The sequence below is a fragment of the Thermobia domestica genome, chromosome 11 (genome assembly GCF_964235325.1).
Source record: "Thermobia domestica chromosome 11, izTheDome1.hap1.1, whole genome shotgun sequence".
Classification (NCBI taxonomy): Eukaryota; Metazoa; Arthropoda; class Insecta; order Zygentoma; family Lepismatidae; genus Thermobia; species Thermobia domestica.
Window position 1 is genome coordinate 239,531,163 of NC_137464.1, and position 25,926 is coordinate 239,557,088.

Sequence of the window (25,926 nt, forward strand, 5' to 3'; positions counted from 1 at the left end):
GGTGTTTGTTCTTACGTCGGATATTCGAAACTTTATTTTGCAGAGTCCAACATGAACTCAATTGTTTTCCAAGTTTGATTAAGATAAGGTAAGCTGTTTCGGTCATTTAATTTGCCTTTACAAAGGCTTTAAAAAAAACCGACAAAATTTCCTATATGCTAATATTTTGGTGACGAAATTACTGTGTAAAAATTTCCATGACGAAATTACCTTCATGCTAATATTTTGGTGACAAAAATTACCGGTGACGAAATTTCCGGTGACAAAATTACCGCCGCCATTTTGTCCATCTCTGCTGTGCAGCATATGTGATAGAGGCTTCCAAACTTTGGATGTTTGCGATACTATAACATCCTTAGTTGCAACACTGAATAACAAATGTGGTACTTTAAGTTTTCGTTTGACCTGCTGATTTGAAACATGTAATAATCAGACATAGTGCCATTTGAAAAAATACAACTTTATATTGGGTTGGCAACACTGCTTGTTGGGTATTTCTGTCTAATACATGCGAAGATGTCCCCCTGTTTATAATTGCTTCGTGCAAAGTTTCGTTTTTCTCCCTATCTTGGTTTCTCCGTTATCATGGTTGGACATTATAAATGGTGCACCCTAATCTTTCAGTATCAATAGTTTTATAATTGGTATTACCTGAAAATTCCAAATTAACGCCAGTCTTCTACCACAATAATGCAGAGACTTATTAGATAACTAATTAATAACTATTTTTATATAGCTTTATACTGTTTCTATTTTTGATAACATTTACAGGTTTTAACGACTTACAAGGGAAGTACTAGAAGTGGTACGCGGCGATCTGCATGTGTTGTATATCGTTGGGAAGCTAAGTACACCACACATGTGAAATATCTCGCTTGAATGAGGCCCTATGTATATAGTGCGTGGCAACCATTTGAATATTAGAACAAGGCACGCTCCAAAACAAAAGAAAACGTGGACAAAATAGGAAGCTATGATAAAATTGTTTTGAGACGTAGAATATAAAAGTTTAAAAGGTAGCTGAATACGAATCTGACATCAAATGTTTACAAATCAAAATGGCGACTCCAACATGACGGACACAAATTACAAAAAGAACAAGCTATGCATCTGAAATTGGGTATATAGAGATATTCGACGTCGCTATGTATGAATCGGATACCAAAAGTGTAAAATTCAAAATGGTGGATCCAAGATGTCGGACAAAATTCAAAACACTGCTATGAAACTGATAATGGATAGATAAAGATTTTCTTGGTCGCGGAGTACGAATTCAATGTTAGAAGTGGAAAATACAATATGACGGGTCCAATATGGCGGAAAAGTGAAAAATACAATATGACGGATCCAATATGGCGGACAAAAGTGCAAACAAATATGTACAGGACGGACATATGAGATTATTGAACATGTGTAGCAAAATATGTTTAGTACATAACGGGGCAAGTATTGGCAGGTGATGCTTTACAAGAAACAGGAAGCGTGTTTTCTATAGTCATCTCAAAATTGAGACACGGAATGCAGGGAAGTGTTTCTAGCGCACATGGAAGTTCTGTAATACGAACAGATTGCAATCATAGACAATAATTATTTTACTCTCAACTCCCTCCCAGTCCCCGAAGAGATACACAGGGATCGGCATGTGTTATATATAATTGGAAAGCTCGCACCAAGTACACTTTACATCTGTAACATCTCGCTTCAATGGCACTTGTAGGGTACGTTGCGATTATTTACAGATACCATCTAAATATCCGAATAATGACACTGAGAAGTATGCGTTAGAGTTTAGAACATATTTATGATTCCACTTCTGTGTTTCTGGTATCAAATTATGCCGTAACCGTGGGACGTAAAACTCAAAGATTTCATTTCATTTTTACATTATGCCGTGTACACTTGTGAGCCATATGTATGACAAATGTTCACTGTCATGAGTAGGGATGGCACCGACACCGAAACTAGTCTCGATCTCGCATCGAATTCGAGATCAAGATGTGCTTTTCCAAATCGACACGAAGTCGAAACGAACCCAGGTCTCGATACCATCTCTATTTCTGTGGGCTTTCCGGAAACTAATTCACCCCACCCATATTAGTGTGAAGATGAGTGATGGTCAAATAAATTCCGTGGATGGAAATCCATCTCGGAAAGAGATACAACTAGTAGAGAGAATAGTCTCTATGGTCAATTCGATGGACAACAAAGATCAATTCGATTACGAAACGATTGATGAAATACACTGTGATGTGCTTTCGCTACTGACGATATTGGTGTAATTTATGAGAATATGGATGCTTCAGGACAATCGCAGGTTTCTGCAAATGCTTTTATACGTTTGGACTATGCACAGCGTGTCGTACAGGCGCAGAAAGACTATCAACAGTGGTCGTCTTCTACCATCGCACGTATTTATGTAGGTGTCAAAACTATGTTGACCAACAGAGAATACAGCATGAAAAGTATTCGTTGGTGATTAAATATTGTTTGTAACAGTTCATTCTAACACGAGAGTGAGGGGTATCAGGTCACGAGCAAACGATTCGACGGTGAGTCCTTTATCAGGCCAAGCTTATTGGTCTTACGGGTTTTAAAGCTTCACATATTTGGATTCAAATATTTAAGAAACGTTTTCGTCTGTCATCCAAAAGAATTTGTATTTTCACATCTACAAAGAAGTCTCTCGAATCGAAGTCGATCAGAGCATTGAATTTCATCTCGATTTTGTGGATACCATTTACCCAAACTTTGGTCGAAATCAAATTTTGAATACCGACCATTGCTATCGAACAGCACATTATCGCACACAGGAAAAAAAAATACAACACCTGACCCGCAGTTAAATACTCGCAGGCATTTATACCTATACAACCTGTTCTGTCAGTAGTAGTCCCCCCCGTTGGCGCGAATGACTCATCCTCACTCTCTTTTATGACCGGGGTGAAAGGTCAATGACCTGGCCCGGGGTCAATGACCTAGGGGTACCTAGGACCACCCCCTCTAAATTTTGGCAGGGGTACCTTGGCCCACCCCTTAAATTTTGGCAGGGGTACATAGGACCACCCCCCTTAAATTTTGGAAATTGCCAAATCTAAAAATTTGGTATGGTAGCCTAGGACCATAGTATGTACCTCTATCAGTATTCGGGGTCTATGTCGTTCCCTTTCATGGGTAAAAAATTGCCAAAAATAGAAATTTCGGCCTAATTTTTTGACCTAATTTATCCCCTTTGATGAGGTGTTATTACCTTATATAGTTATATGGGCGTATACAGGGTTTCATTACCTTTCATAAGACATGGGTATATTTGTGCACCCCTTGAGAAATTTGGGAGGGGTACCTTGGCCCACCCCTTCAATTTTGGAAATTGCCCAATTTCAACATTTGGTATTATAGTACAGGACCCTAATATGTATTATGATAAATTTGGATGGTCCACCTCGTTTCCTTTTAGGGGTACCAAATTGCCAAAATATAAACGTAAGCAATACGTTGTACCACGTGTTTGGTTTTTGGCTCAATTTATCCCCTTTGATGAGATGTTATTACCTTATATGGTTATATGGTCATGTATAGGGGTCCATTACCTTTCATAAGACATGGGTATATTAATGCACCCCGGGAAGGGTACCATGGCCCACCCCTTAAATTTTGGAAATTGCCCAATTTCAACATTGGGTATTATAGTATTGGACCCTAACATGTATTATGATAAATTTGGGTGGTCCACCTCGTTCCCTTTTAGGGGTACAAAATTGCCAAATTTTAGTACAACCACATGTTTGGTTTTTTGGCTCATTTTATTCCCTTGGATGAGGTCCTATTACCTTATATGATTATATGGTCATGTATAGGGGTCCATTATCTATTATAAGACATGGGTACATTGGTGCACCCCGGGAGGGGTACCTTGGTCCACCCCTTAAATTTTGGAAATTGCCCAATTTCAACATTTGGTATTATAGTACAGGACCTCAATATGTATCATGATAAATTTGGATGGTCCACATCGTTCCCTTTTAGGGGTACAAAAATTGCCAAAATATAAACGTTGTACCACGTGTTTGTTTTTTTGGTCCATTTTATCCCCTTTGATGAGATTCTATGATTACAGGGGTTCATTTCTTATCATAAGACATGGGCACCCTTCTTAAATTTTGGCAATGGGGGTCCACTGAAATTGTCCAATTGAAGCATAGTACAGGACCTCAATATGTTTCGGTGGTCCTATTACCAAATTTGTTTAGTACAACCACGTGTTCGGTTACTGACTCAATTAAGGTTATAAGGTATGAATGGGTATCCCCTTTCAATTTGGTAGGACCCTTCGGGTGTAGTACAGTCACGTGATCGATGATTTGGTTTTAATGCGCGACGAGGTCCCTGGTCAATGTTCTCTAGGAATTAGGTGGAAACTTTGCACAGGGTTCTCGTCTTATATCGCACAGTTCTTTAGGAGAATCTGATAACGTTGTATATGGAATGGACAATAAAAACACATAAATAAGCATAAATTGTATTTTATTCATTTTTCTGGTTTCTTCTTTTTCTTTCTTATTGACAATGTTTGTATATTGAGCTGGGTTTCTTCATTAGACCGCCTCCTCTTCTTGATTGCGATGATTTGTTTCCATGTTTTGCAGCATAGCACCCGTTTGCAAAGCTTCGTATTGTGAATTCTGTAAAAAAGAACGAGGAAAAAGATGATTAGTATAGAAATAGATGATGATAAAACAAATACACTTACAATGATAAATATGATAAAATTACCTGGAAGGTATATTGCAACAGTCTACGATCATTAACCGTGGGTACTGTTGTGAACAAATATTGAATATCACGCAGAGATTTTCCTTGGGCTTTACAGCACAAATAAAAATAAGCATAATAGCCACATACGGATGAACCAAGACTTTGCATTTGGCTATTATTATATTTATAGTATATACAATGAAGTTTTAAGAATGCAACATGTTGTGGTACATAAGGAGGAAGGCCATAGCTGTCAAAATATTCTCCAACACCGCGATGATCAATATAAATTGCAATCCAATGACTTCCTAGTTTTGTGGATGGATCTGTATTTACAATGATTGCCAGAGGTAGAGAAATCCGTGAGGGCAACTCATCGCTTGCAAATACCCCGGTAAAATGATTTCTGAATAATGGACTACCGTTTAAAGCACTAGCTAATTGTAATGTATTCAACATCGTGAATGGAAATGATACATAACGTATACGTACCTTGTAATTTAAAAGTCCAGGATAATGTTGCGCTGGTGGTCTATCTCTAGGAGTGAGGAAAACTCTCCATACACAATACAGTTTGCAGGTGCTGCTAATTTCTCTTGGAAATGAACTTCCAATCGGATGGCTCCATGTCGTTGTAAATTCCAATAGTGACAATCTCCAGCAGAAGAATCGGGAGTTAGGTCAAATACAAACAGTGTATATCCATTCTTGTAGTCGGCTCTTGAAATTGTATTTCCAGTATTGGTAAAATGTATGCCAGAGCCTGAGAACAATGTGTGGTACGATGAAATGTAGAGATTTTCTTCAAAGTTGGGTTGCAATGGTTTTGAAGGTACAGCTTTTCCATCCACGTACAATGTAAAGAAATTAATTTTTAGATGTTGAAATTCAAATGGATTGGTGGTAATAGTTCCACTGGATGCTTCATTTGATGTAAATCCTACAATAATACGATTTGGCAATGTTCCCATAAACAGGTTATCAATAGTTTTGGATTGTATATCCTTCGGGATGGTAAATGATTTCATTTGAACCCTTGTCAGAGGATACTTTGCCGGTGTAGATTGTAAAATTTTATTGTGTGCCAATTTGACACTAGGGCTGATGCTGACTTTTTTCACCTGCAACGATGCATCTAGAATATTGATTTTTGCATTGACACCACTTTCACCGGCCATGAGACAAAAGTTTGGCTTTGCAGGAATAAGTTTCACACGTAATTCCACTCCATGAATTAAAAATTTATCTTGATTAAAAATGTCACAATGAAGATGTCCAATCATATCGAATTTCATACTTTGTTTTGTCAGTTCATAGCGTTGTTGAAATCCTTTGTTCTCACTTGTGGTTGCGTTCATATGACCAGCCGTATCTTGAAACCACATTGCTGTTTGTAAATGTGTATTTTTAGCTCCATCACTATAATTGAGTAGTTTTTCCATGTACGAACGATATGGATGATTATGTGACGGAAATGAAATCAGTTTATTGTTCAAGTAGATTTGTACTTCACTAAACATAGCATTTAGAAAATCATTGACAGGTGCAATTGCTTTATCCGTATTGATGAAGGAGGAACCATCTGGTTTCACAATTTGTGCTTGCATGTATAATAAGGTTTGTGGTAAATCAATATATTCATCACTGCTACCACTCACTACAAATTCTATTGGTGAATTTTCAGCTATTGAACTAATTGGTTTGTAGCCTATAATACGATTGTCCAGAACACTGGTTTGCGTGGGCAACGTTGAAAAAATGTCCAATTCACTTTTTACACATTCACAGGATTGATGATGTAAGAAAGCCATCGTTGAATTAATCAAAAATATCTGGTGACGATGCCAATGATCTCTTCTTCTTCTTATGTGATAATTTACGTCTCTTTGTAGGATTGATGGTGTTGTTGATCGTTGGAAGGTCAACCTCAAACTGAGAGCAGTCATCCCATTTTCGTTTATGATATCCACTTCCCAGCATAGTTTTCAACTTGTTTTTAGCTTTTTCTTGTAAATTTGTTTTTGCCTCTTGCATACGTTGATGAAACGATTCTTCCAGCGGTTGATTCGAGATCACAACATCATTAATCATATTGGCACCTGATTTTAATAATTCTTTTCCCACAGTTTTAGCGCCTTGCTTCACAAGTGGTAACACTGAACGAAATAAGCCACCAAGGAAACTTCCAATGCCATGTCCTGCTTGATAGGGACTTCCCACATAGACGTTGCCGATACCGGAAAACGCTTGTTTTTGGTAGTATTGCAAATACGGATCAGTCATGACGACGACGACGGAAATGTAGTTTTGTACACACCGTACCAAAGGTGAATGGCATCCGATGACCTGTGCTATCCCTTATATCGATTTGTATTTGCTCAAAATTCATTTTTTCCACCGGAACATAATGTGCAGGATTAAAGATTTGTACTGCATGACTTCCAAAAGTATGATTCACAGGATCCATGTTGACAATTCGTAGCAAGGGTACCATTGTATCTCCAACAATGACAGATTCAATAATGTCACAATAGACGTACATTTGTGATGGTAAGCCTAATCGTACATCCGGTGTATATTGTCCCTTTTCCATATCTTTTAAATCACTTTTCGGTTCAAATCCAAGCATTAAACTAACACTTGGTGACAATTGTACAGAAGTATGGATTTCCTTTTTGGGATGTCTTATGAGGCATATATTATTAGTTGCGTCATGAGATATAAATAAATTGGTTTCTTTATGATGTATATTAATTGCATGAATAAGATCCCGTATATTGTTATAATAGCGTACAGGGATCGTTACAACCTTCCACGGTTCCTGATCATTACTACTTGATGATTTGTAATATATTTTATTGTTTTCACTGTTAATGTTCAGCAAGGAATGTGGATAATGAATCTCTACAATTGCCACATCCCATTTCTGGCGAAACTCTACACGTCGTTGTAATTTCGTAATATATGAAGTCAATGTATTTTCTGGAAAATAATCCATGGAACTATTACTGGGAAGTGTAACGTAAAAATCTTGATCAGGTTCCATTCTTCTTCTTCTTCAATGAAGTTGCAGGGATCCACGAATTGAATGAGGAAGGATATCCTTTCCTCTGGACGAGATACTCCTTTCTGCGACCTTTTGTTCTTGTACGTAATATTTTATCGATGAGGAACGTCGAAGGGAGCGGTACTGGTTGTAATTCTTCTCTGTAGAAAACACCATCGATAAGTTGATGATTTAAATCCTCTAGTCGATACACTGGTGGGTTTCTTGGTACAATGGCTTTTACTCTGAATATTTCCCAAGTCCAGTTCTCGAGGTAACCCTTGTCAAAGATACGTTTTGTTTTACTTATACGAACAGTATCACCAACAGATAAATCCGTATCTTGTTTTGAACGTTGTAGCTTTTTGTCGTATAAGTTATGCCACACCTCCAGTAAATTGTCCTGAGAAACGTTTGCAGGTGCCATTTTAATACTGGAATGCCGACTTTCATTGTATGCTTTTACAAGTAAAGGCAATACTTTGATGTAATTGTATGTTTGATATTTGGTAAAGTATTTCCACATACGATGTTTCAATGTCTGATTAAATCTTTCTGCGATGCTGGCTTTAATATCTGGATCCTTTGTTGTGACATGTTGCACGTTGTGTTTTCTGAGAAACTTTTGTACTGTCTTGTTGGTAAATTCAGTTCCTTGATCACTACGTAGTACAATTGGTTTCCTCTCCTGGAAAATCATTTCAAATGCATTCACTATATCCTCGGCACTTTTTGATTTTAGTGGTACAGCCCACCCGTAGCGACTAAACACATCAATCACTGTAAGAATATAGCGGTAATTGTCATTATAGTTTTGAAGTGATTGTAAATCATTTAAATCACATTCCCATTGATCATCAATATTGTTGACAAGATAAAAATCTCTACGGAAACGACGACGTACAGGACGATGTAACGTGTAGGTAGGTTGTTTGTTTAACCAAAGTTTTATTTTGGTTAGAGGTATAGATTTTCCTGTGGCTTGCCATAATTTCTTTGCAGTAGAAAACGATGCAGGATGTGCTGGATTGTAATAAATGGATTTCAACTTTTTGTTCATGGTTTGTACGTTGACCATTGTGGAATGATACGTTTTCTTTTTGGTCGGACTTCTAAAACATCATCATCTTCTTCTTCTTCTTCTTCTTCTCCGGAAGAAAATAATTCAGGTGCCGGTTTTGGTGGTGCAGATCCTTCAGATGCTGTTGTACTATTATGCTTGACAATATAGTTTAATCTCCGTGGATTACCAATCAATTCTTGAGGTGTGTTTGACGATGCAAGGTAGTTGCAAAACAATTCCCAGCCTTGAGGATTAGAATGTTTCCTCGGTCGAGTCACATCACACATTAAATCTACAATATTGGATCCATGTAGTTTATTATCGTTGATGTACACTGTTCCTTTATGATCCCACGTAATTGCGTCATCTTGTTTTAAACGACGGAATAGTAGTTCGGCTTTCTTACGATACATTTGTGGTATTGCGGCTAAAATTTCTTGTTTCGTGCTATCGTCAACATTCGGGACGTCACCATCAGGTTTCATTGATGTAATTGTAAGTGGTATTGGTTCTTCTTGTTTACGTATCACATAAAGATATTTCTGTAATATTCTATTGTACTGATTCCATTTTTCTTCATCACTTGGATACGATGTATTCAATATGGATTGCATTTCACGATCGAGATTAGATTCTCGATTTTCACTCGCACGGGATGATGATGCATGCATTCGTTGAAGCATTTCTGGTGGCACTAAAACCATCTTCTTGCTATGTTCCATGATGTTTATTGTTTAAACAAAATACTGGATAACACACTTCCTACAATAGGTGCAAGTAATGCAGGTAAGAATCCTCCTTGTTGTACGGCTAAATGTTTCTTCTTTTTATCCAATGATTTTGTATTGTCTACGAGATAGCGGAGCGTGTTCTTGTAACGCTTTAATCTTGACTTCTGTGCACTTGTCAGTGGAACATTGCCTTTTAAGACATTATAACAACATTCACAAATACTATGAATTAATGAAGCGTCTGCATTGGCAATAATAGCTTTACGCAATCTTGGTTTAGCTTTGTGCAGAGCACGTAGCAGATCAGCGTGTTTCACTGTAGGAGACATCGTGACAGACTAAGTCATTCTTTTCACATGCACAATAATTTAAACATGTTTTGTTGGTACGTAAACATAATGATGCAAATCGTCGGGAAAAATATTTGTACGAAATCGCATTTCATCGGGTGTATCTTGTTTAAGATCCATCAGTAAATAACCATGTGGATTTCTTGTTGCGTCTGCATAACTTTCTTGTAGAAACAGTGGATGCTCAGGCATGATTTGATAACTCATATGCTTGATTTGTGACTTGTCACGTGGATTTTTAAACAACACCAAATACGAACAATTTAAACTCATATTTCTATTTGCTTTACTTTGATGAAATACATTTTGTGTTATAAAAATCACACTAATATTTCGATGATGTGATCCTTTTGTGAACATATCAACAATATCACTATTCACTTCTCGCATATGGTCATCAATAATAATCAAATGTGGTCCATCTTGAGGCTGAAAATCTTTCATTCGTGGAAGTCCTTCGTGAAATTCTACTGGAACTGGCATTGTTGCATACACGTCTTGCCATTCTGCATAATACCAATATATCTTACGAAATTTTGCATTGATCATGGTTGGGAGATGTGACAGTAATCGCTTCACAAAATACGTTTTTCCACACCCACTAGGCCCTGCGAGAATACAGGTAAATGGATGTTTCCACTGTGTATCCATGATGAACACTAACACCTTGTTTCAAAAATGATGCGTATTTAAAGCGAGTACAACAATTCTTGCACTCACTGGTGTGAAAAGGAAAAAACCGTTCATCTCTTTATCGAATAATTGAAAACCGTTTATTTGTTAATCGAATAGTTGAAAACCGTTTATTTGTTAATCGAATAGTTAAAAACCGGATAAAGTTTAACGGTTAACCGTGAAAGATGATCACTGTTTGATTTAAATTCTATTTGAAAATTTTTCGTTTCAAATTTGTTTTGAAATTTTTGTTTCAAAAATTTTGTTTAAAATTTTTTTTTGTTTCAAAATTTTTGTTTCAAATTTTGTTTAAAAATTTTTTCGTTTCAAAATTTTTTTTTGTTTGTAAATTTATTGTTTCAAAATTTTTTGTTTGAAAATTTTTCGTTTCAAATTTTTTGTTGAAAATTTTTGTTTCGAAATTTTTGTTTTAAATTTTTCGTTTCAAATTTTTGTTTTGAAAAATTTTTAGTTTCAAGATTTTTGTTTAAAAGTTTTCGTTTCAATTTTTGTTTTGATTTTTTTTTAGTTTGAAAAGTTGAAAAAAAAGTTTTAAGTGCCAAGAATCTTGTTCAAAGTTTCCACCTAATTCCTAGAGAACATTGACCAGGGACCTCGTCGCGCATTAAAACCAAATCATCGATCACGTGACTGTACTACACCCGAAGGGTCCTACCAAATTGAAAGGGGATACCCATCCATACCTTATAACCTTAATTGAGTCAGTAACCGAACACGTGGTTGTACTAAACAAATTTGGTAATAGGACCACCGAAACATATTGAGGTCCTGTACTATGCTTCAATTGGACAATTTCAGTGGACCCCCATTGCCAAAATTTAAGAAGGGTGCCCATGTCTTATGATAAGAAATGAACCCCTGTAATCATAGAATCTCATCAAAGGGGATAAAATGGACCAAAAAAACAAACACGTGGTACAACGTTTATATTTTGGCAATTTTTGTACCCCTAAAAGGGAACGATGTGGACCATCCAAATTTATCATGATACATATTGAGGTCCTGTACTATAATACCAAATGTTGAAATTGGGCAATTTCCAAAATTTAAGGGGTGGACCAAGGTACCCCTCCCGGGGTGCACCAATGTACCCATGTCTTATAATAGATAATGGACCCCTATACATGACCATATAATCATATAAGGTAATAGGACCTCATCCAAGGGAATAAAATGAGCCAAAAAACCAAACATGTGGTTGTACTAAAATTTGGCAATTTTGTACCCCTAAAAGGGAACGAGGTGGACCACCCAAATTTATCATAATACATGTTAGGGTCCAATACTATAATACCCAATGTTGAAATTGGGCAATTTCCAAAATTTAAGGGGTGGGCCATGGTACCCTTCCCGGGGTGCATTAATATACCCATGTCTTATGAAAGGTAATGGACCCCTATACATGACCATATAACCATATAAGGTAATAACATCTCATCAAAGGGGATAAATTGAGCCAAAAACCAAACACGTGGTACAACGTATTGCTTACGTTTATATTTTGGCAATTTGGTACCCCTAAAAGGAAACGAGGTGGACCATCCAAATTTATCATAATACATATTAGGGTCCTGTACTATAATACCAAATGTTGAAATTGGGCAATTTCCAAAATTGAAGGGGTGGGCCAAGGTACCCCTCCCAAATTTCTCAAGGGGTGCACAAATATACCCATGTCTTATGAAAGGTAATGAAACCCTGTATACGCCCATATAACTATATAAGGTAATAACACCTCATCAAAGGGGATAAATTAGGTCAAAAAATTAGGCCGAAATTTCTATTTTTGGCAATTTTTTACCCATGAAAGGGAACGACATAGACCCCGAATACTGATAGAGGTACATACTATGGTCCTAGGCTACCATACCAAATTTTTAGATTTGGCAATTTCCAAAATTTAAGGGGGGTGGTCCTATGTACCACTGCCAAAATTTAAGGGGTGGGCCAAGGTACCCCTGCCAAAATTTAGAGGGGGGGTCCTAGGTACCCCTAGGTCATTGACCCCGGGCCAGGTCATTGACCTTTCACCCCGGTCATAAAAGAGAGTGAGGATGAGTCATTCGCGCCAACGGGGGGGACTACTACTCTGTCAATGGAGGGGCAGTTGTTATCACGAATGTTTGTTTGCTTGCAAGACAGTGGGGGTCAGTTTCCTCCCACCATAATACTTCCCGATTACCAGAATGTTATCATTCGATGCTCGCAACCCGGGCAGTTAAACAAGGAATTGGTTGGCGATTTCTTCCGTAATGTCCTCAAACCTAACGTAGAGAGCTTTCCAGTAAAGAGGGCTGTTCTTGTTGTCGATGCTTGGAGTGCTCAAACGTTACCAAGATGAAGCGTTGCGGTTACATTAAAAATCCTTCCACCAAGTTTCACTGCTTTCATGCAACCACTGGTTATGTCTTGCTTCCATCAGTGGAAAGATTTCCTGAAACGGTTCACTGAACATGCCTTCTTTAGAGGAAATGAAGCACTGCTGCACAGGCGTGAAAATGTCTTGAAAATTCATAGCCTCGTTTTGAATCAATCTCAGTCGACACTTTATTGCCCCTTGTTTAGGTACGCTTGATAAAAATCGGGTTTTGATGTACCATATGTTGCACTTCAAGGTGTCAAGAACATTGCTTTTTCTTTCGACAAGCCCATTTTACCATAACTGCAAGCAGAAAGAATCTTGTATTGCATGTTCTTATGTACTTTGTCGTAAAATCCAGTGTTACACCAGTTTCTTTGCTCTCTACTATTATCATTAGTCATTGTACACTCTTTACCTTATCCTCTTACACGTATGTTACTCACAGCAATGCATACGTAGGGCAGGGGTAGAATGGATGTGAAAAGGTAGGGGAACGTATGCCATCACGACATCCTCCGTGACTATCTTTGCCCGTTGTATTTTTTTAAGAAGTGAGAGACGCCATAGATATTTTTAAGAAGTGGAGGATGACGTTCTCCTCGTTGTCCCTCACTTTTGCCCCTGACCTAGGGGCTACAAGTGTAAACGGCATCATGTAATACCAGAAAGACAGTTGCTGAAGTATAATGCACATTGGCACTCCAAAATGCGCACCTTTTCACTGCCATTGCAATGTTTCAGTTCCATAGCAGTGTTTTGCATTTTGTCCGCCATCTTCGATCCATCAATATGAATTTTACACTTTTGGTATGCTATTCATATATAGCGACGTCGAATATCTATAATTAGCCAATTTCAGACCCTAGCTTTTTTTTTTTGGTAATTTCTATCCACCATTTTGATTTGTAAACATTTGATGTCAAATTCGTATTCAGCTACTTTTTAAACCTATATATACCACGTCTCAAAACAATTACATAATAGTTTCCTATTTTGTCCACGTTTTCTAGTGTTCCGTAGCGTGCCTTGTTCTGATCTTTAAATGGTCGCCACGCCCCCTACCGGTCCCATTCAAGCGAGATATTTCACATATTTAGTCTATTCAGTGTCACCTTTCAAACGATATTAAAACATGTAGATCCCTGTGTACCACTTTTAGTACTTTCCTTGTTAGTTTTTAGTTTTGAGTTTTATTTTAGTATATTTCCATTTGTTATATCTTATTTAATTTCTTTACAGTTTTCTCATGAAAATCATTTTTTCCACCTTTTGAGGAAATACTCGTTTTTACCTTTAAATAAATCCAATTTGCTATTATTCTTATTTTCTGTTTCATGTCGTCCTGTTTTGAACACTGCAGTTAAAGTCTGAGATATGAGGGATGATCAGAAAGTAAGGTTTCAAAGCCTATAGTGAAACGTGTATATGTGATTTCATACAACCAATACAGCCAACAGACAGTACATACATTAGGTTATTTTTCGACATAGTCTCCATATCAGTTGAAACACTTATCGCATCGTGGGATGAGTTTGAAGATAAATTCCTGTCCTTGTGTGTTCAGCCACTTTGTCACGAAGTGTTTCACCTCCTCGTCGTTCACAATGTGATGAACGCTTCCGAAGGACATATCCAATTCTGTCATCAGATGCTGTAACTTGATCTTTCTGTTGCCCTGAATCAGCTCCTCCATTTTAAGAGTCTTCATCCCGACGAAATTAAAATACCGCTAATTTTACATTAATTATGTGATATCTTCAAATAGATAAAAGATAATTGAAATGTGGAACAAAAGCGCCCTAGACAATATCATTTAACATGAGAAACCGTTATCACGACTCACTTATCTGCTTTCGATTTCGAGCCATTTTGAAAATCGGCATTTATTTTCGCGTTTCTAAACAGCAGAAAACATAAAGCCACTAGGTGACTTGTGATAACGGTACCTCACGCAAAATAATATTGTCTAGGGCGCTCTTGTTTCACATTTCAATTATCTTTTATCTATTTGAAGATATCACATAAATACTGTAAAATTAGCGGTATTTTAATTTCGCCGGGATGAAAACTCTTAAGCTGTGTTCAAATCTGTTGATGCCGTGTTGGGTCGGCCACTGTACTCATCTCTAAGGTGATGTTTCCCCACGAACTTTCGACACCATTCTGCGACATGCTGACGAGATATTACAGTATCTTCGTTAACCTCTACCAGCTGCCGGTGAATTTCAGCCGCGGTTACATTTTTCGTCTACAGAAACGGAATAACTGAGTGGACTTCTTCGCAAGATCAGTTTTCCAAACGAGTCGCCATTCGTGTTTACCTACTACTAGCGCCGTAGGTGGCGGATGGCTGAAACTCCGCATAGTTACCAACTGCAGATCGTAAAATTATCGCACATTCCTCATTTCTCTATAAAGAGGAAACCCCAGAAATATTAGCTTTGTAACCTTAGTTTCTGATCCTTCCTCGTCTGTAAGCTAATGATAAAAACACTCGTCATATCAAATTCAAAATATTCTCCAGAAACACAACCTTGAAACTATTGATAAGTATAAAATTTAACTAGACGTCTGAGATTATAGGTCCTTTTTTCTTTTTTTAAAATTAAGTCAGTGCTGAGTCATATTCAACATCCTTTCTCTTTATCAGTCGTTCTTTAAGGTAAAACTCCTGTGGGACTCTTTGGTCCTGAAGTTGGAAACCACCCCCTCCGGAGTACATAATTGTTGGTAGTGCTCTCAACGGGTCGGGTCGGGTCGGATTGAAGACCGCCCCGCCCCGCCCCGTGACACGAATTGACTGACCCGACCCGATGACCCGATCCGACCCGATTGACCCAACCCGACCCGATCTGATCCGATTGACCCGACCCGAGCTGATCCAATTGACCCGACCCAAGCTGACCCGATTGACCCGACCCGACAACCCGACCCGAATAATCCGACCTGACAACCCGACCCGAGTAGCCTGACCCGACAATTCGACCCGAGCTGACCCGATCCGACCCGAGTTGACCCGCCCGACGCGACCCGTTTGAGAGCACTAATTGTTGCAATAAATAATTTTACAGAGAAGCAATTAAATCTAAGAAATAAATTTTACATTTATTTCAATGAACATGATAAGTCGCTTTGAATTTATTTACCGGTAATTTTTATGTGCTTAATTAATACAAAAGATAAAGAAGGACAAACTATACATTAATACAGGCTTTGTAAACAGATTGATAGAGGATATGTGAACAATTAAGTGTGCAGGCTTGAAGAAGATCTTGTTTTAAGACAGCTTCAAAAAATAGGCACCAATAAGACATAAGCAGATAGCAAAAGCACCTGAAAACATAAAGTAAAATTATTATATAAATTTCAATTTAATCCAGTAATATATGTTATACAGGCCTACATAAATATGATCGAAAGCTGCCAAAGTACTTTTGGTGAATAAACGAGTTAAAGCTATTTCTGATGTCAGTCACTTTTTAACCCATTAATGGGCAAACATTGATAGCATTACCATTAAAATATTTAGTTTGCTTTTATGGTTGAACCATGTCTTCCTGTTCATAATTTCGTTTAATTTTTAAAGTATTTTTGTACTTTGATTACAAAATACAGGGTGTTTATTTAAAAGCAACATTACCATAAAACAGGTCTTATGTGTAGCTACTGAGCAGCATTATCCTATTATGGTAAAATATCATAAGAATACTCTCAGTAATTACCAACAGTTTCGTTGAAATATTTTCCTACAGAGCAAGAAACTACCAAAAAAAAAAAAAAAAAAGAAGAAGAACTTTCGCGGAACGTAGGAGATAAAGCTTCTACAATACTAAATTTGACTGTCCCCTGTTGACGAAGGTTAGAACTATCTAAAGAAGCGACCCGCATATCATGTATATGAATATTGTATGAAAGCAATAATGCCAATTAAATGATCACTGAGGTTATAATTCGTGCGGATAACACAATAGAATGCGATGTTGCTTCAGAGCAACATTGCCCATTAAAGAGTTAAAGAAGGAAAACAGGCAGAGTAATCAGATTTAAATAAGTGAATCTGTCAACAGAAAACGCATGTAATGATTAATTATTCTACAGGTACATTAAAAATATAGCTAAGAAAACTCCAACTGATCAGAACAGTATACACACACACACACAAACACACACACACACACACACACACATATATATATATATATATATATATATATATATATATATATATATATATATATATATATATATATATATATATTTGTCAGTAAATGAATATATATATGTTACAGTTTCGACTATGTAACATAGCCTTCCTCACACACATTATGAGAAAAATATCTAAATATAAGCTGTCAAAATTGAATATTTCTCTCATAATGTGTGTGAGGAAGGCTATGTTACATAGTCGAAACTGTGACACACATATATAATCTTAAAATATATATACTGCTTTGGTCAGTTGGAGTTTTATTGCAATCTCGAATTTTTTGGATTCAAAGCTGCAATGAATAATTTACAAATAAAAAATATAAATAATACATCACAATTACGACTTAAAATTACCATAATATTCTGTATTGCAACTATTTGTTTGTCTACTACGAAATTATGATATGTATACTCAGTGGCGTATTTAGGGGGTGGCTTCCGGGCTTAAGCCCCCCAAAATCTGACTTAGTATAGTAAAGTAAATGAAATATTTTGCAGAATTTTCACATTTCCAGGCAAAGCCCCCCCTAAAGTTAGCTAAGCCCCTCCCGAAACAAAATCGTTAATATGCCACTGTGTATACTGCAATATTATCGTTCAATTTCTATCCTTGACTGGGACAAAATGAGGGAGAAAAGTACCAGACTTAAAGGGAATTAGTAAGGATATATGGTCATATTTTCGAACAGTCTCTGGAAGGCAGTTTATTATCTTTTCATGACCAGAAGTGTACAACTCATCTGTAAGAATTGTAAAATACTTTTCACAGGCATTTCTTACCGATGGCATAAGTCCATTTCAATCAAAATTATCCTTTTAAAATATACACTGAATGTTACTTATTTTTTAAAATATATATTGCACTTTAATTGATTCTGATATCAGCTGAGAGAAAAATGCGCTGATTTAGTATGTAATCAGTGACTGGATTGACGTATCTCGAACCTTGTGCTAACAACAGAGTAGTAATGGCCTGGCCTGAGGACACTTTGGACTTTGACCCCGACCTTTATGACGTCATAGGTCAAAGGTCGATGACCTTGGCCCGGGGTCAATGACCTAGGGGTACCTAGGACCACCCCCTCTAAATTTTGGCAGGGGTACCATGGCCCACCCCCTAAATTTTGGTAGGGGTACCTAGGACCACCCCCCTTAAATTTTGGAAATTGCCAAATCTAAAAATTTGGTATGGTAGCCTAGGACCATAGTATGTACCTCTATTAGTATTGGGTGTCTATGTCGTTCCCTTTTATGAGTAAAAAATTGCCAAAAATTCAAATTTCGGGGGTTTTTGACCTAATTTATCCCCTTTGATGAGGTGTTATTACCTTATATGGTTATATGGGCGTATACAGGGGTCCATTACCTTTCATAAGCATGGGTATATTAATGCACTCCTTGAAAAATTTGGGAGGGGTACCTTGGCCCACCCCTTAAATTTTGGAAATTGACCAATTTAAACATTGGGTATTCTAGTATAGGACCCTAATATGTATTATGATAAATTTGGGTGGTCCACCTCATTTCCTTCTAGGGGTACAAAATTGCCAAAAATATAAACGTAAGCAATACGTTATACCACGTGTTTGGTTTTTGGTCGATTTTATCCCCTTTGATGAGGTGTTATTATCCTATATAGTCATATGGTCATCTATAGGGGTCCATTCCCTTTCATAAGATATGGGTATATTTGTGCACCCCGGGAGGGGTACCTTGGTCCACCCCTTAAATTTTGGAAATTGCCCAATTTCAACATTTGGTATTATAGTACTGGACCCTAACATGTATTATGATAAATTTGGGTGGTCCATCTTGTTCCCTTTTAGGGGTACAAAATTGCCAAAATTTTAGTACAACCACGTGTTTGGTATTTGGTACATTTTATCCCCCTTTGATGAGGTCCTATTACCTTATATGGTTATATGGTCATGTATAGGGGTTCATTATCTATCATAAGACATGGGTACATTGGTGCACCCCGGGAGGGGTACCTTGGCCCATCCCTTCATTTTTGGAAAATGCCCAATTTAAACATTTGGTATTATAGTACAGGACCTCAATATGTATCATGATAAATTTGGATGGTCCACATCGTTCCCTTTTAGGGGGTACAAAATTGCCAAAATTGTACCACGTGTTTGGTTTTTGGTCCATTTTATCCCCTTTGATGAGATTCTATGATTACAGGAGTCCATTTCCTATCATATTGTTGCACCCTTCTTAAATTTTGGCAATGGGGGTCCACTGAAATTGTCCAATTTAAGCATAGTACAGGACCTCAATATGTTTCGGTGGTCCTATTGTCAAAATTTTAAGAACAACCACGTGTTCGGTTACTGACTCAATTTATCCTATTTGATAAGGTATGGACGGGTATCCCCTTTCAATTTGGTAGGACCCTTCGGGTGTAGTACAGTCACGTGATCGATGATTTGGTTTTGATGCGCGACGAGGTCCCTGGTCAAAGTTCTCTAGGAATTAGGTGGAAACTTTGAACAAGATTCTTGGCATTTAAAACTTTTTTTCAACTTTTTAAACTAAAAAAAAAATCAAAACAAAAATTGAAACGAAAACTTTTAAACAAAAATCTTGAAACTAAAAATTTTTCAAAACAAAAATTTGAAACGAAAAAATTTGAAACAAAAATTTTGAAACGAAAAATTTTCAACAAAAAAAATTTGAAACGAAAAATTTTCAAACAAAAAATTTTGAAACAATAAATTTACAAACAAAAATTTGAAAAAAATTTGAAACAAAAAATTTTCAAACAAAATTTTTGAAACAAAAATTTCAAAACATATTTGAAACGAAAAATTTTTCAAATAGAATTTAAATCAAACAGTGATCAGCTTTCACGGTTAACCGTTAAACTTTATCCGGTTTGTAACTATTCGATTAACAAATAAACGGTTTTCAACTATTCGATTAACAAATAAACGGTTTTCAACTACTCGATAAACAGATGAACGGTTTTTCCTTTTCACACCAGTGAGTGCAAGAATTTACAAACTAAAACAAAAAAAATGTACTCGCTTTAAATACGCATCATTTTTGAAACAAGGTGTTAGTGTTCATCATGGATACACAGTGGAAACATCCATTTACCTGTATTCTCGCAGGGCCTAGTGGGTGTGGAAAAACGTATTTTGTGAAGCGATTACTGTCACATCTCCCAACCATGATCAATGCAAAATTTCGTAAGATATACTGGTATTATGCAGAATGGCAAGACGTGTATGCAACAATGCCGGTTCCAGTAGAATTTCACGAAGGACTTCCACGAATGAAAGATTTTCAGCCTCAAGATGGACCACATTTGATTATTATTGATGACCATATGCGAGAAGTGAATAGTGATATTGTTGATATGTTCACAAAAGGATCACATCATCGAAATATTAGTGTTATTTTTATAACACAAAATGTATTTCATCAAAGTAAAGCAAATAGAAATATGAGTTTAAATTGTTCGTATTTGGAGTTGTTTAAAAATCCACGTGACAAGTCACAAATCAAGCATATGAGTTATCAAATCATGCCTGAACATCCACTGTTTCTACAAGAAAGTTATGCAGACGCAACAAGAAATCCACATGGTTATTTACTGATGGACCTTAAACAAGATACACCCGATGAAATGCGATTTCGTACAAATATTTTCCCGACGATTTGCATCATTATGTTTACGTACCAACAGAACATGTTTAAATTATTGTGCATGTGAAAAGAATGACTTAGTCTGTCACGATGTCTCCTACAGTGAAACACGCTGATCTGCTACGTGCTCTGCACAAAGCTAAACCAAGATTGCGTAAAGCTATTACTGCCAATGCAGACGCTTCATTAATTCATAGTATTTGTGAATGTTGTTATAATGTCTTAAAAGGCAATGTTCCACTGACAAGTGCGCAGAAGTCAAGATTAAAGCGTTACAAGAACACGCTCCGCTATCTCGTAGACAATACAAAATCATTGGATAAAAAGAAGAAACATTTAGCCGTACAACAAGGAGGATTCTTACCTGCATTACTTGCACCTATTGTAGGAAGTGTGTTATCCAGTATTTTGTTTAAACAATAAACATCATGGAACATAGCAAGAAGATGGTTTTAGTGCCACCAGAAATGCTTCAACGAATGCATGCATCATCATCCCGTGTGAGTGAAAATCGAGAATCTAATCTCGATCGTGAAATGCAATCTATATTGAATACATCGTATCCAAGTGATGAAGAAAAATGAAATCAGTACAATAGAATATTACAGAAATATCTTTATGTGATACGTAAACAAGAAGAACCAATACCACTTACAATTACATCAATGAAACCTGATGGTGACGTCCCGAATGTTGACGATAGCACGAAACAAGAAATTTTAGCCGCAATACCACAAATGTATCGTAAGAAAGCCGAACTACTATTCCGTCGTTTAAAACAAGATGACGCAATTACGTGGGATCATAAAGGAACAGTGTACATCAACGATAATAAACTACATGGATCCAATATTGTAGATTTAATGTGTGATGTGACTCGACCGAGGAAACATTCTAATCCTCAAGGCTGGGAATTGTTTTGCAACTACCTTGTATCGTCAAACACACCTCAAGAATTGATTGGTAATCCACGGAGATTAAACTATATTGTCAAGCATAATAGTACAACAGCATCTGAAGGATCTGCACCACCAAAACCGGCACCTGAATTATTTTCTTCCGGAGAAGAAGAAGAAGAAGAAGAAGATGATGATGATGTTTTAGAAGTCCGACCAAAAAGAAAACGTATCATTCCACAATGGTCAACGTACAAACCATGAACAAAAAGTTGAAATCCATTTATTACAATCCAGCACATCCTGCATCGTTTTCTACTGCAAAGAAATTATGGCAAGAAACAGGAAAATCTATACCTCTAGCCAAAATAAAACTTTGGTTAAACAAACAACCTACCTACACGTTACATCGTCCTGTACGTCGTCGTTTCCGAAGAGATTTTTATCTTGTCAACAATATTGATGATCAATGGGAATGTGATTTAAATGATTTACAATCACTTCAAAACTATAATGACAATTACCGCTATATTCTTAAAGTGATTGATGTGTTTAGTCGCTACGGGTGGGCTGTACCACTAAAATCAAAAAGTGCCGAGGATATAGTGAATGCATTTGAAATGATTTTCCAGGAGAGGAAACCAATTGTGCTACGTAGTGATCAAGGAACTGAATTTACCAACAAGACAGTACAAAAGTTTCTCAGGAAACACAACGTGCAACATGTTACAACAAAGGATCCAGATATTAAAGCCAGCATCGCAGAAAGATTTAATCATACATTGAAACATCGTATGTGGAAATACTTTACCAAATATCAAACATACAATTACATCAAAGTATTGCCTTTACTTGTAAAAGCATACAATGAAAGTCGGCATTCCAGTATTAAAATGGCACCTGCAAACGTTTCTCAGGACAATTTACTGGAGGTGTGGCATAACTTATACGACAAAAAGCTACAACGTTCAAAACAAGATACGGATTTATCTGTTGGTGATACTGTTCGTATAAGTAAAACAAAACGTATCTTTGACAAGGGTTACCTCGAGGACTGGACTTGGGAAATATTCAGAGTAAAAGCCATTGTACCAAGAAACCCACCAGTGTATCGACTAGAGGATTTAAATCATTAACTCATCGATGGTGTTTTCTACAGAGAAGAATTACAACCAGTACCGCTCCCTTCGACGTTCCTCATCGATAAAATATTACGTACAAGAACAAAAGGTCGCAGAAAGGAGTATCTCGTCCAGTGGAAAGAATATCCTTCCTCATTCAATTCGTGGATCCCTGCAACTTCATTGAAGAAGAAGAAGAATGGAACCTGATCAAGATTTTTACGTTACACTTCCCAGTAATAGTTCCATGGATTATTTTCCAGAAAATACATTGACTTCATATATTACGAAATTACAACGACGTGTAGAGTTTCGCCAGAAATGGGATGTGGCAATTGTAGAGATTCATTATCCACATTCTTTGCTGAACATTAACAGTGAAAACAATAAAATATATTACAAATCATCAAGTAGTAATGATCAAGAACCGTGGAAGGTTGTAACGATCCCTGTACGCTATTATAACAATATACGGGATCTTATTCATGCAATTAATATACATCATAAAGAAACCAATTTATTTATATCTCATGACGCAACTAATAATATATGCCTCATAAGACATCCCAAAAAGGAAATCCATACTTCTGTACAATTCTCACCAAGTGTTTGTTTAATGCTTGGATTTGAACCGAAAAGTGATTTAAAAGATATAGAAAAGGGACAATATACGCCGGATGTACGATTAGGTTTACCATCACAAATGTACGTCTATTGTGACATTATTGAATCTGTCATTGTTGGAGATACAATGGTACCCTTGCTACGAATTGTCAACATGGATCCTGTGAATCATACTTTTGGAAGTCATGCAGTACAAATCTTTAATCCTGCACATTATGTTCCGGTGGAAAAAATGAATTTTGAGCAAATACAAATCGATATAAGGGATAGCACAGGTCATCGTATGCCATTTACCTTTGGAACGGTGTGTACAAAACTACATTTCCGTCGTCGTCGTCATGAGTGATCCGTGTTTGCAATCCTACCAAAAACAAGCGTTATCGGGTATCGGCAACGTCTATGTGGGAAGTCCCTATCAAGCAGGACATGGCATTGGAAGTTTCCTTGGTGGCTTATTTCGTTCAGTGTTACCACTTGTGAAGCAAGGAGCTAAAACTGTGGGAAAAGAATTATTAAAATCAGGTGCCAATATGATTAATGATGTTGTGATCTCGAATCAACCGCTGGAAGAATCGCTTCATCAACGTATGCAAGAGGCAAAAACAAATTTACAAGAAAAAGCTAAAAATAAGTTGAAAACTATGCTGGGAAGTGGATATCATAAACGAAAATGGGATGACTGCTCTCAGTTTGAGGTTGACCTTCCAACGATCAACAACATCATCAATCCTACAAAGAGACGTAAATTATCACATAAGAAGAAGAAGAGATCATTGGCATCGTCACCAGATATTTTTGATTAATTCAACGATGGCTTTCTTACATCATCAATCCTGTGAATGTGTAAAAAGTGAATTGGACATTTTTTCAACATTACCCACGCAAACCAGTGTTCTGGACAATCGTATTATTGGCTACAAACCAATTAGTTCAATAGCTGAAAATTCACCAATAGAATTTGTAGTGAGTGGTAGCAGTGATGAATATATTGATTTGCCACAAACCTTAATATACATCCAAGCACAAGTTGTAAAACCAGATGGTTCCTCCTTCATCAATACGGATAAAGCAATTGCACCTGTCAATGATTTTCTAAATGCTATGTTTAGTGAAGTACAAATCTACTTGAACAATAAACTGATTTCATTTCCGTCACATAATCATCCATATCGTTCGTACCTGGAAAAACTGCTCAATTATAGTGATGGAGCCAAAAATACACATTTACAAACAGCAATGTGGTTTCAAGATACGGCTGGTCATATGAACGCAACCACAAGTGAGAACAAAGGATTTCAACAACGCTATGAACTGACAAAACAAAGTATGAAATTCGATATGATTGGACATCTTCATTGTGACATTTTTAATCAAGATAAATTTTTAATTCATGGAGTGGAATTACGTGTGAAACTTATTCCTGCAAAACCAAACTTTTGTCTCATGGCCGGTGAAAGTGGTGTCAATGCAAAAATCAATATTATAGATGCATCGTTGCAGGTGAAAAAAGTCAGCATCAGCCCTAGTGTCAAATTGGCACACAATAAAATTTTACAATCTACACCGGCAAAGTATCCTCTGACAAGGGTTCAAATGAAATCATTTACCATCCCGAAGGATATACAATCCAAAACTATTGATAACCTGTTTATGGGAACATTGCCAAATCGTATTATTGTAGGATTTACATCAAATGAAGCATCCAGTGGAACTATTACCACCAATCCATTTGAATTTCAACATCTAAAAATTAATTTCTTTACATTGTACGTGGATGGAAAAGCTGTACCTTCAAAACCATTGCAACCCAACTTTGAAGAAAATCTCTACATTTCATCGTACCACACATTGTTCTCAGGCTCTGGCATACATTTTACCAATACTAGAAATACAATTTCAAGAGCCGACTACAAGAATGGATATACACTGTTTGTATTTGACCTAACTCCCGATTCTTCTGCTGGAGATTGTCACTATTGGAATTTACAACGACATGGAGCCATCCGATTGGAAGTTCATTTCCAAGAGAAATTAGCAGCACCTGCAAACTGTATTGTGTATGGAGAGTTTTCCTCACTCCTAGAGATCGACCACCAGCGCAACATTATCTTGGACTTTTAAATTACAAGGTACGTATACGTTATGTATCATTTCTATTCACGATGTTGAATACATTACAATTAGCTAGTGCTTTAAACGGTAGTCCATTGTTCAGAAATTATTTTACCGGGGTATTTGCAAGCGATGAGTTGCCCTCACGGATTTCTCTACCTCTGGCAATCATTGTAAATACAGATCCATCCACAAAATTAGGAAGCCATTGGATTGCAATTTATATTGATAATCGCGGTGTTGGAGAATATTTTGACAGCTATGGCCTTCCTCCTTATGTACCACACCATGTTGCATTCTTAAAACT

The 25,926-nt window shown here is 36.9% G+C and overlaps 1 protein-coding gene across 3 annotated transcripts in view; it reads right to left on the reverse strand.

Moving 5' to 3' along the window:
- Window positions 1–16,110: 16,110 nt before the first annotated feature.
- The window catches only part of LOC145663789 (uncharacterized), a 71,849-nt gene continuing 62,033 nt past the window's right edge, over window positions 16,111–25,926 (reverse strand). For all 3 annotated transcript variants that reach the window (XM_081729876.1, XM_081729875.1, XM_081729874.1), the window contains exon 6: window positions 16,111–16,333. In XM_081729876.1, coding sequence (XP_081586002.1) covers window positions 16,278–16,333 — 56 coding nt within the window. In that variant the 3' untranslated portion in view covers window positions 16,111–16,277. The remainder of the gene's footprint in view (window positions 16,334–25,926) is intronic.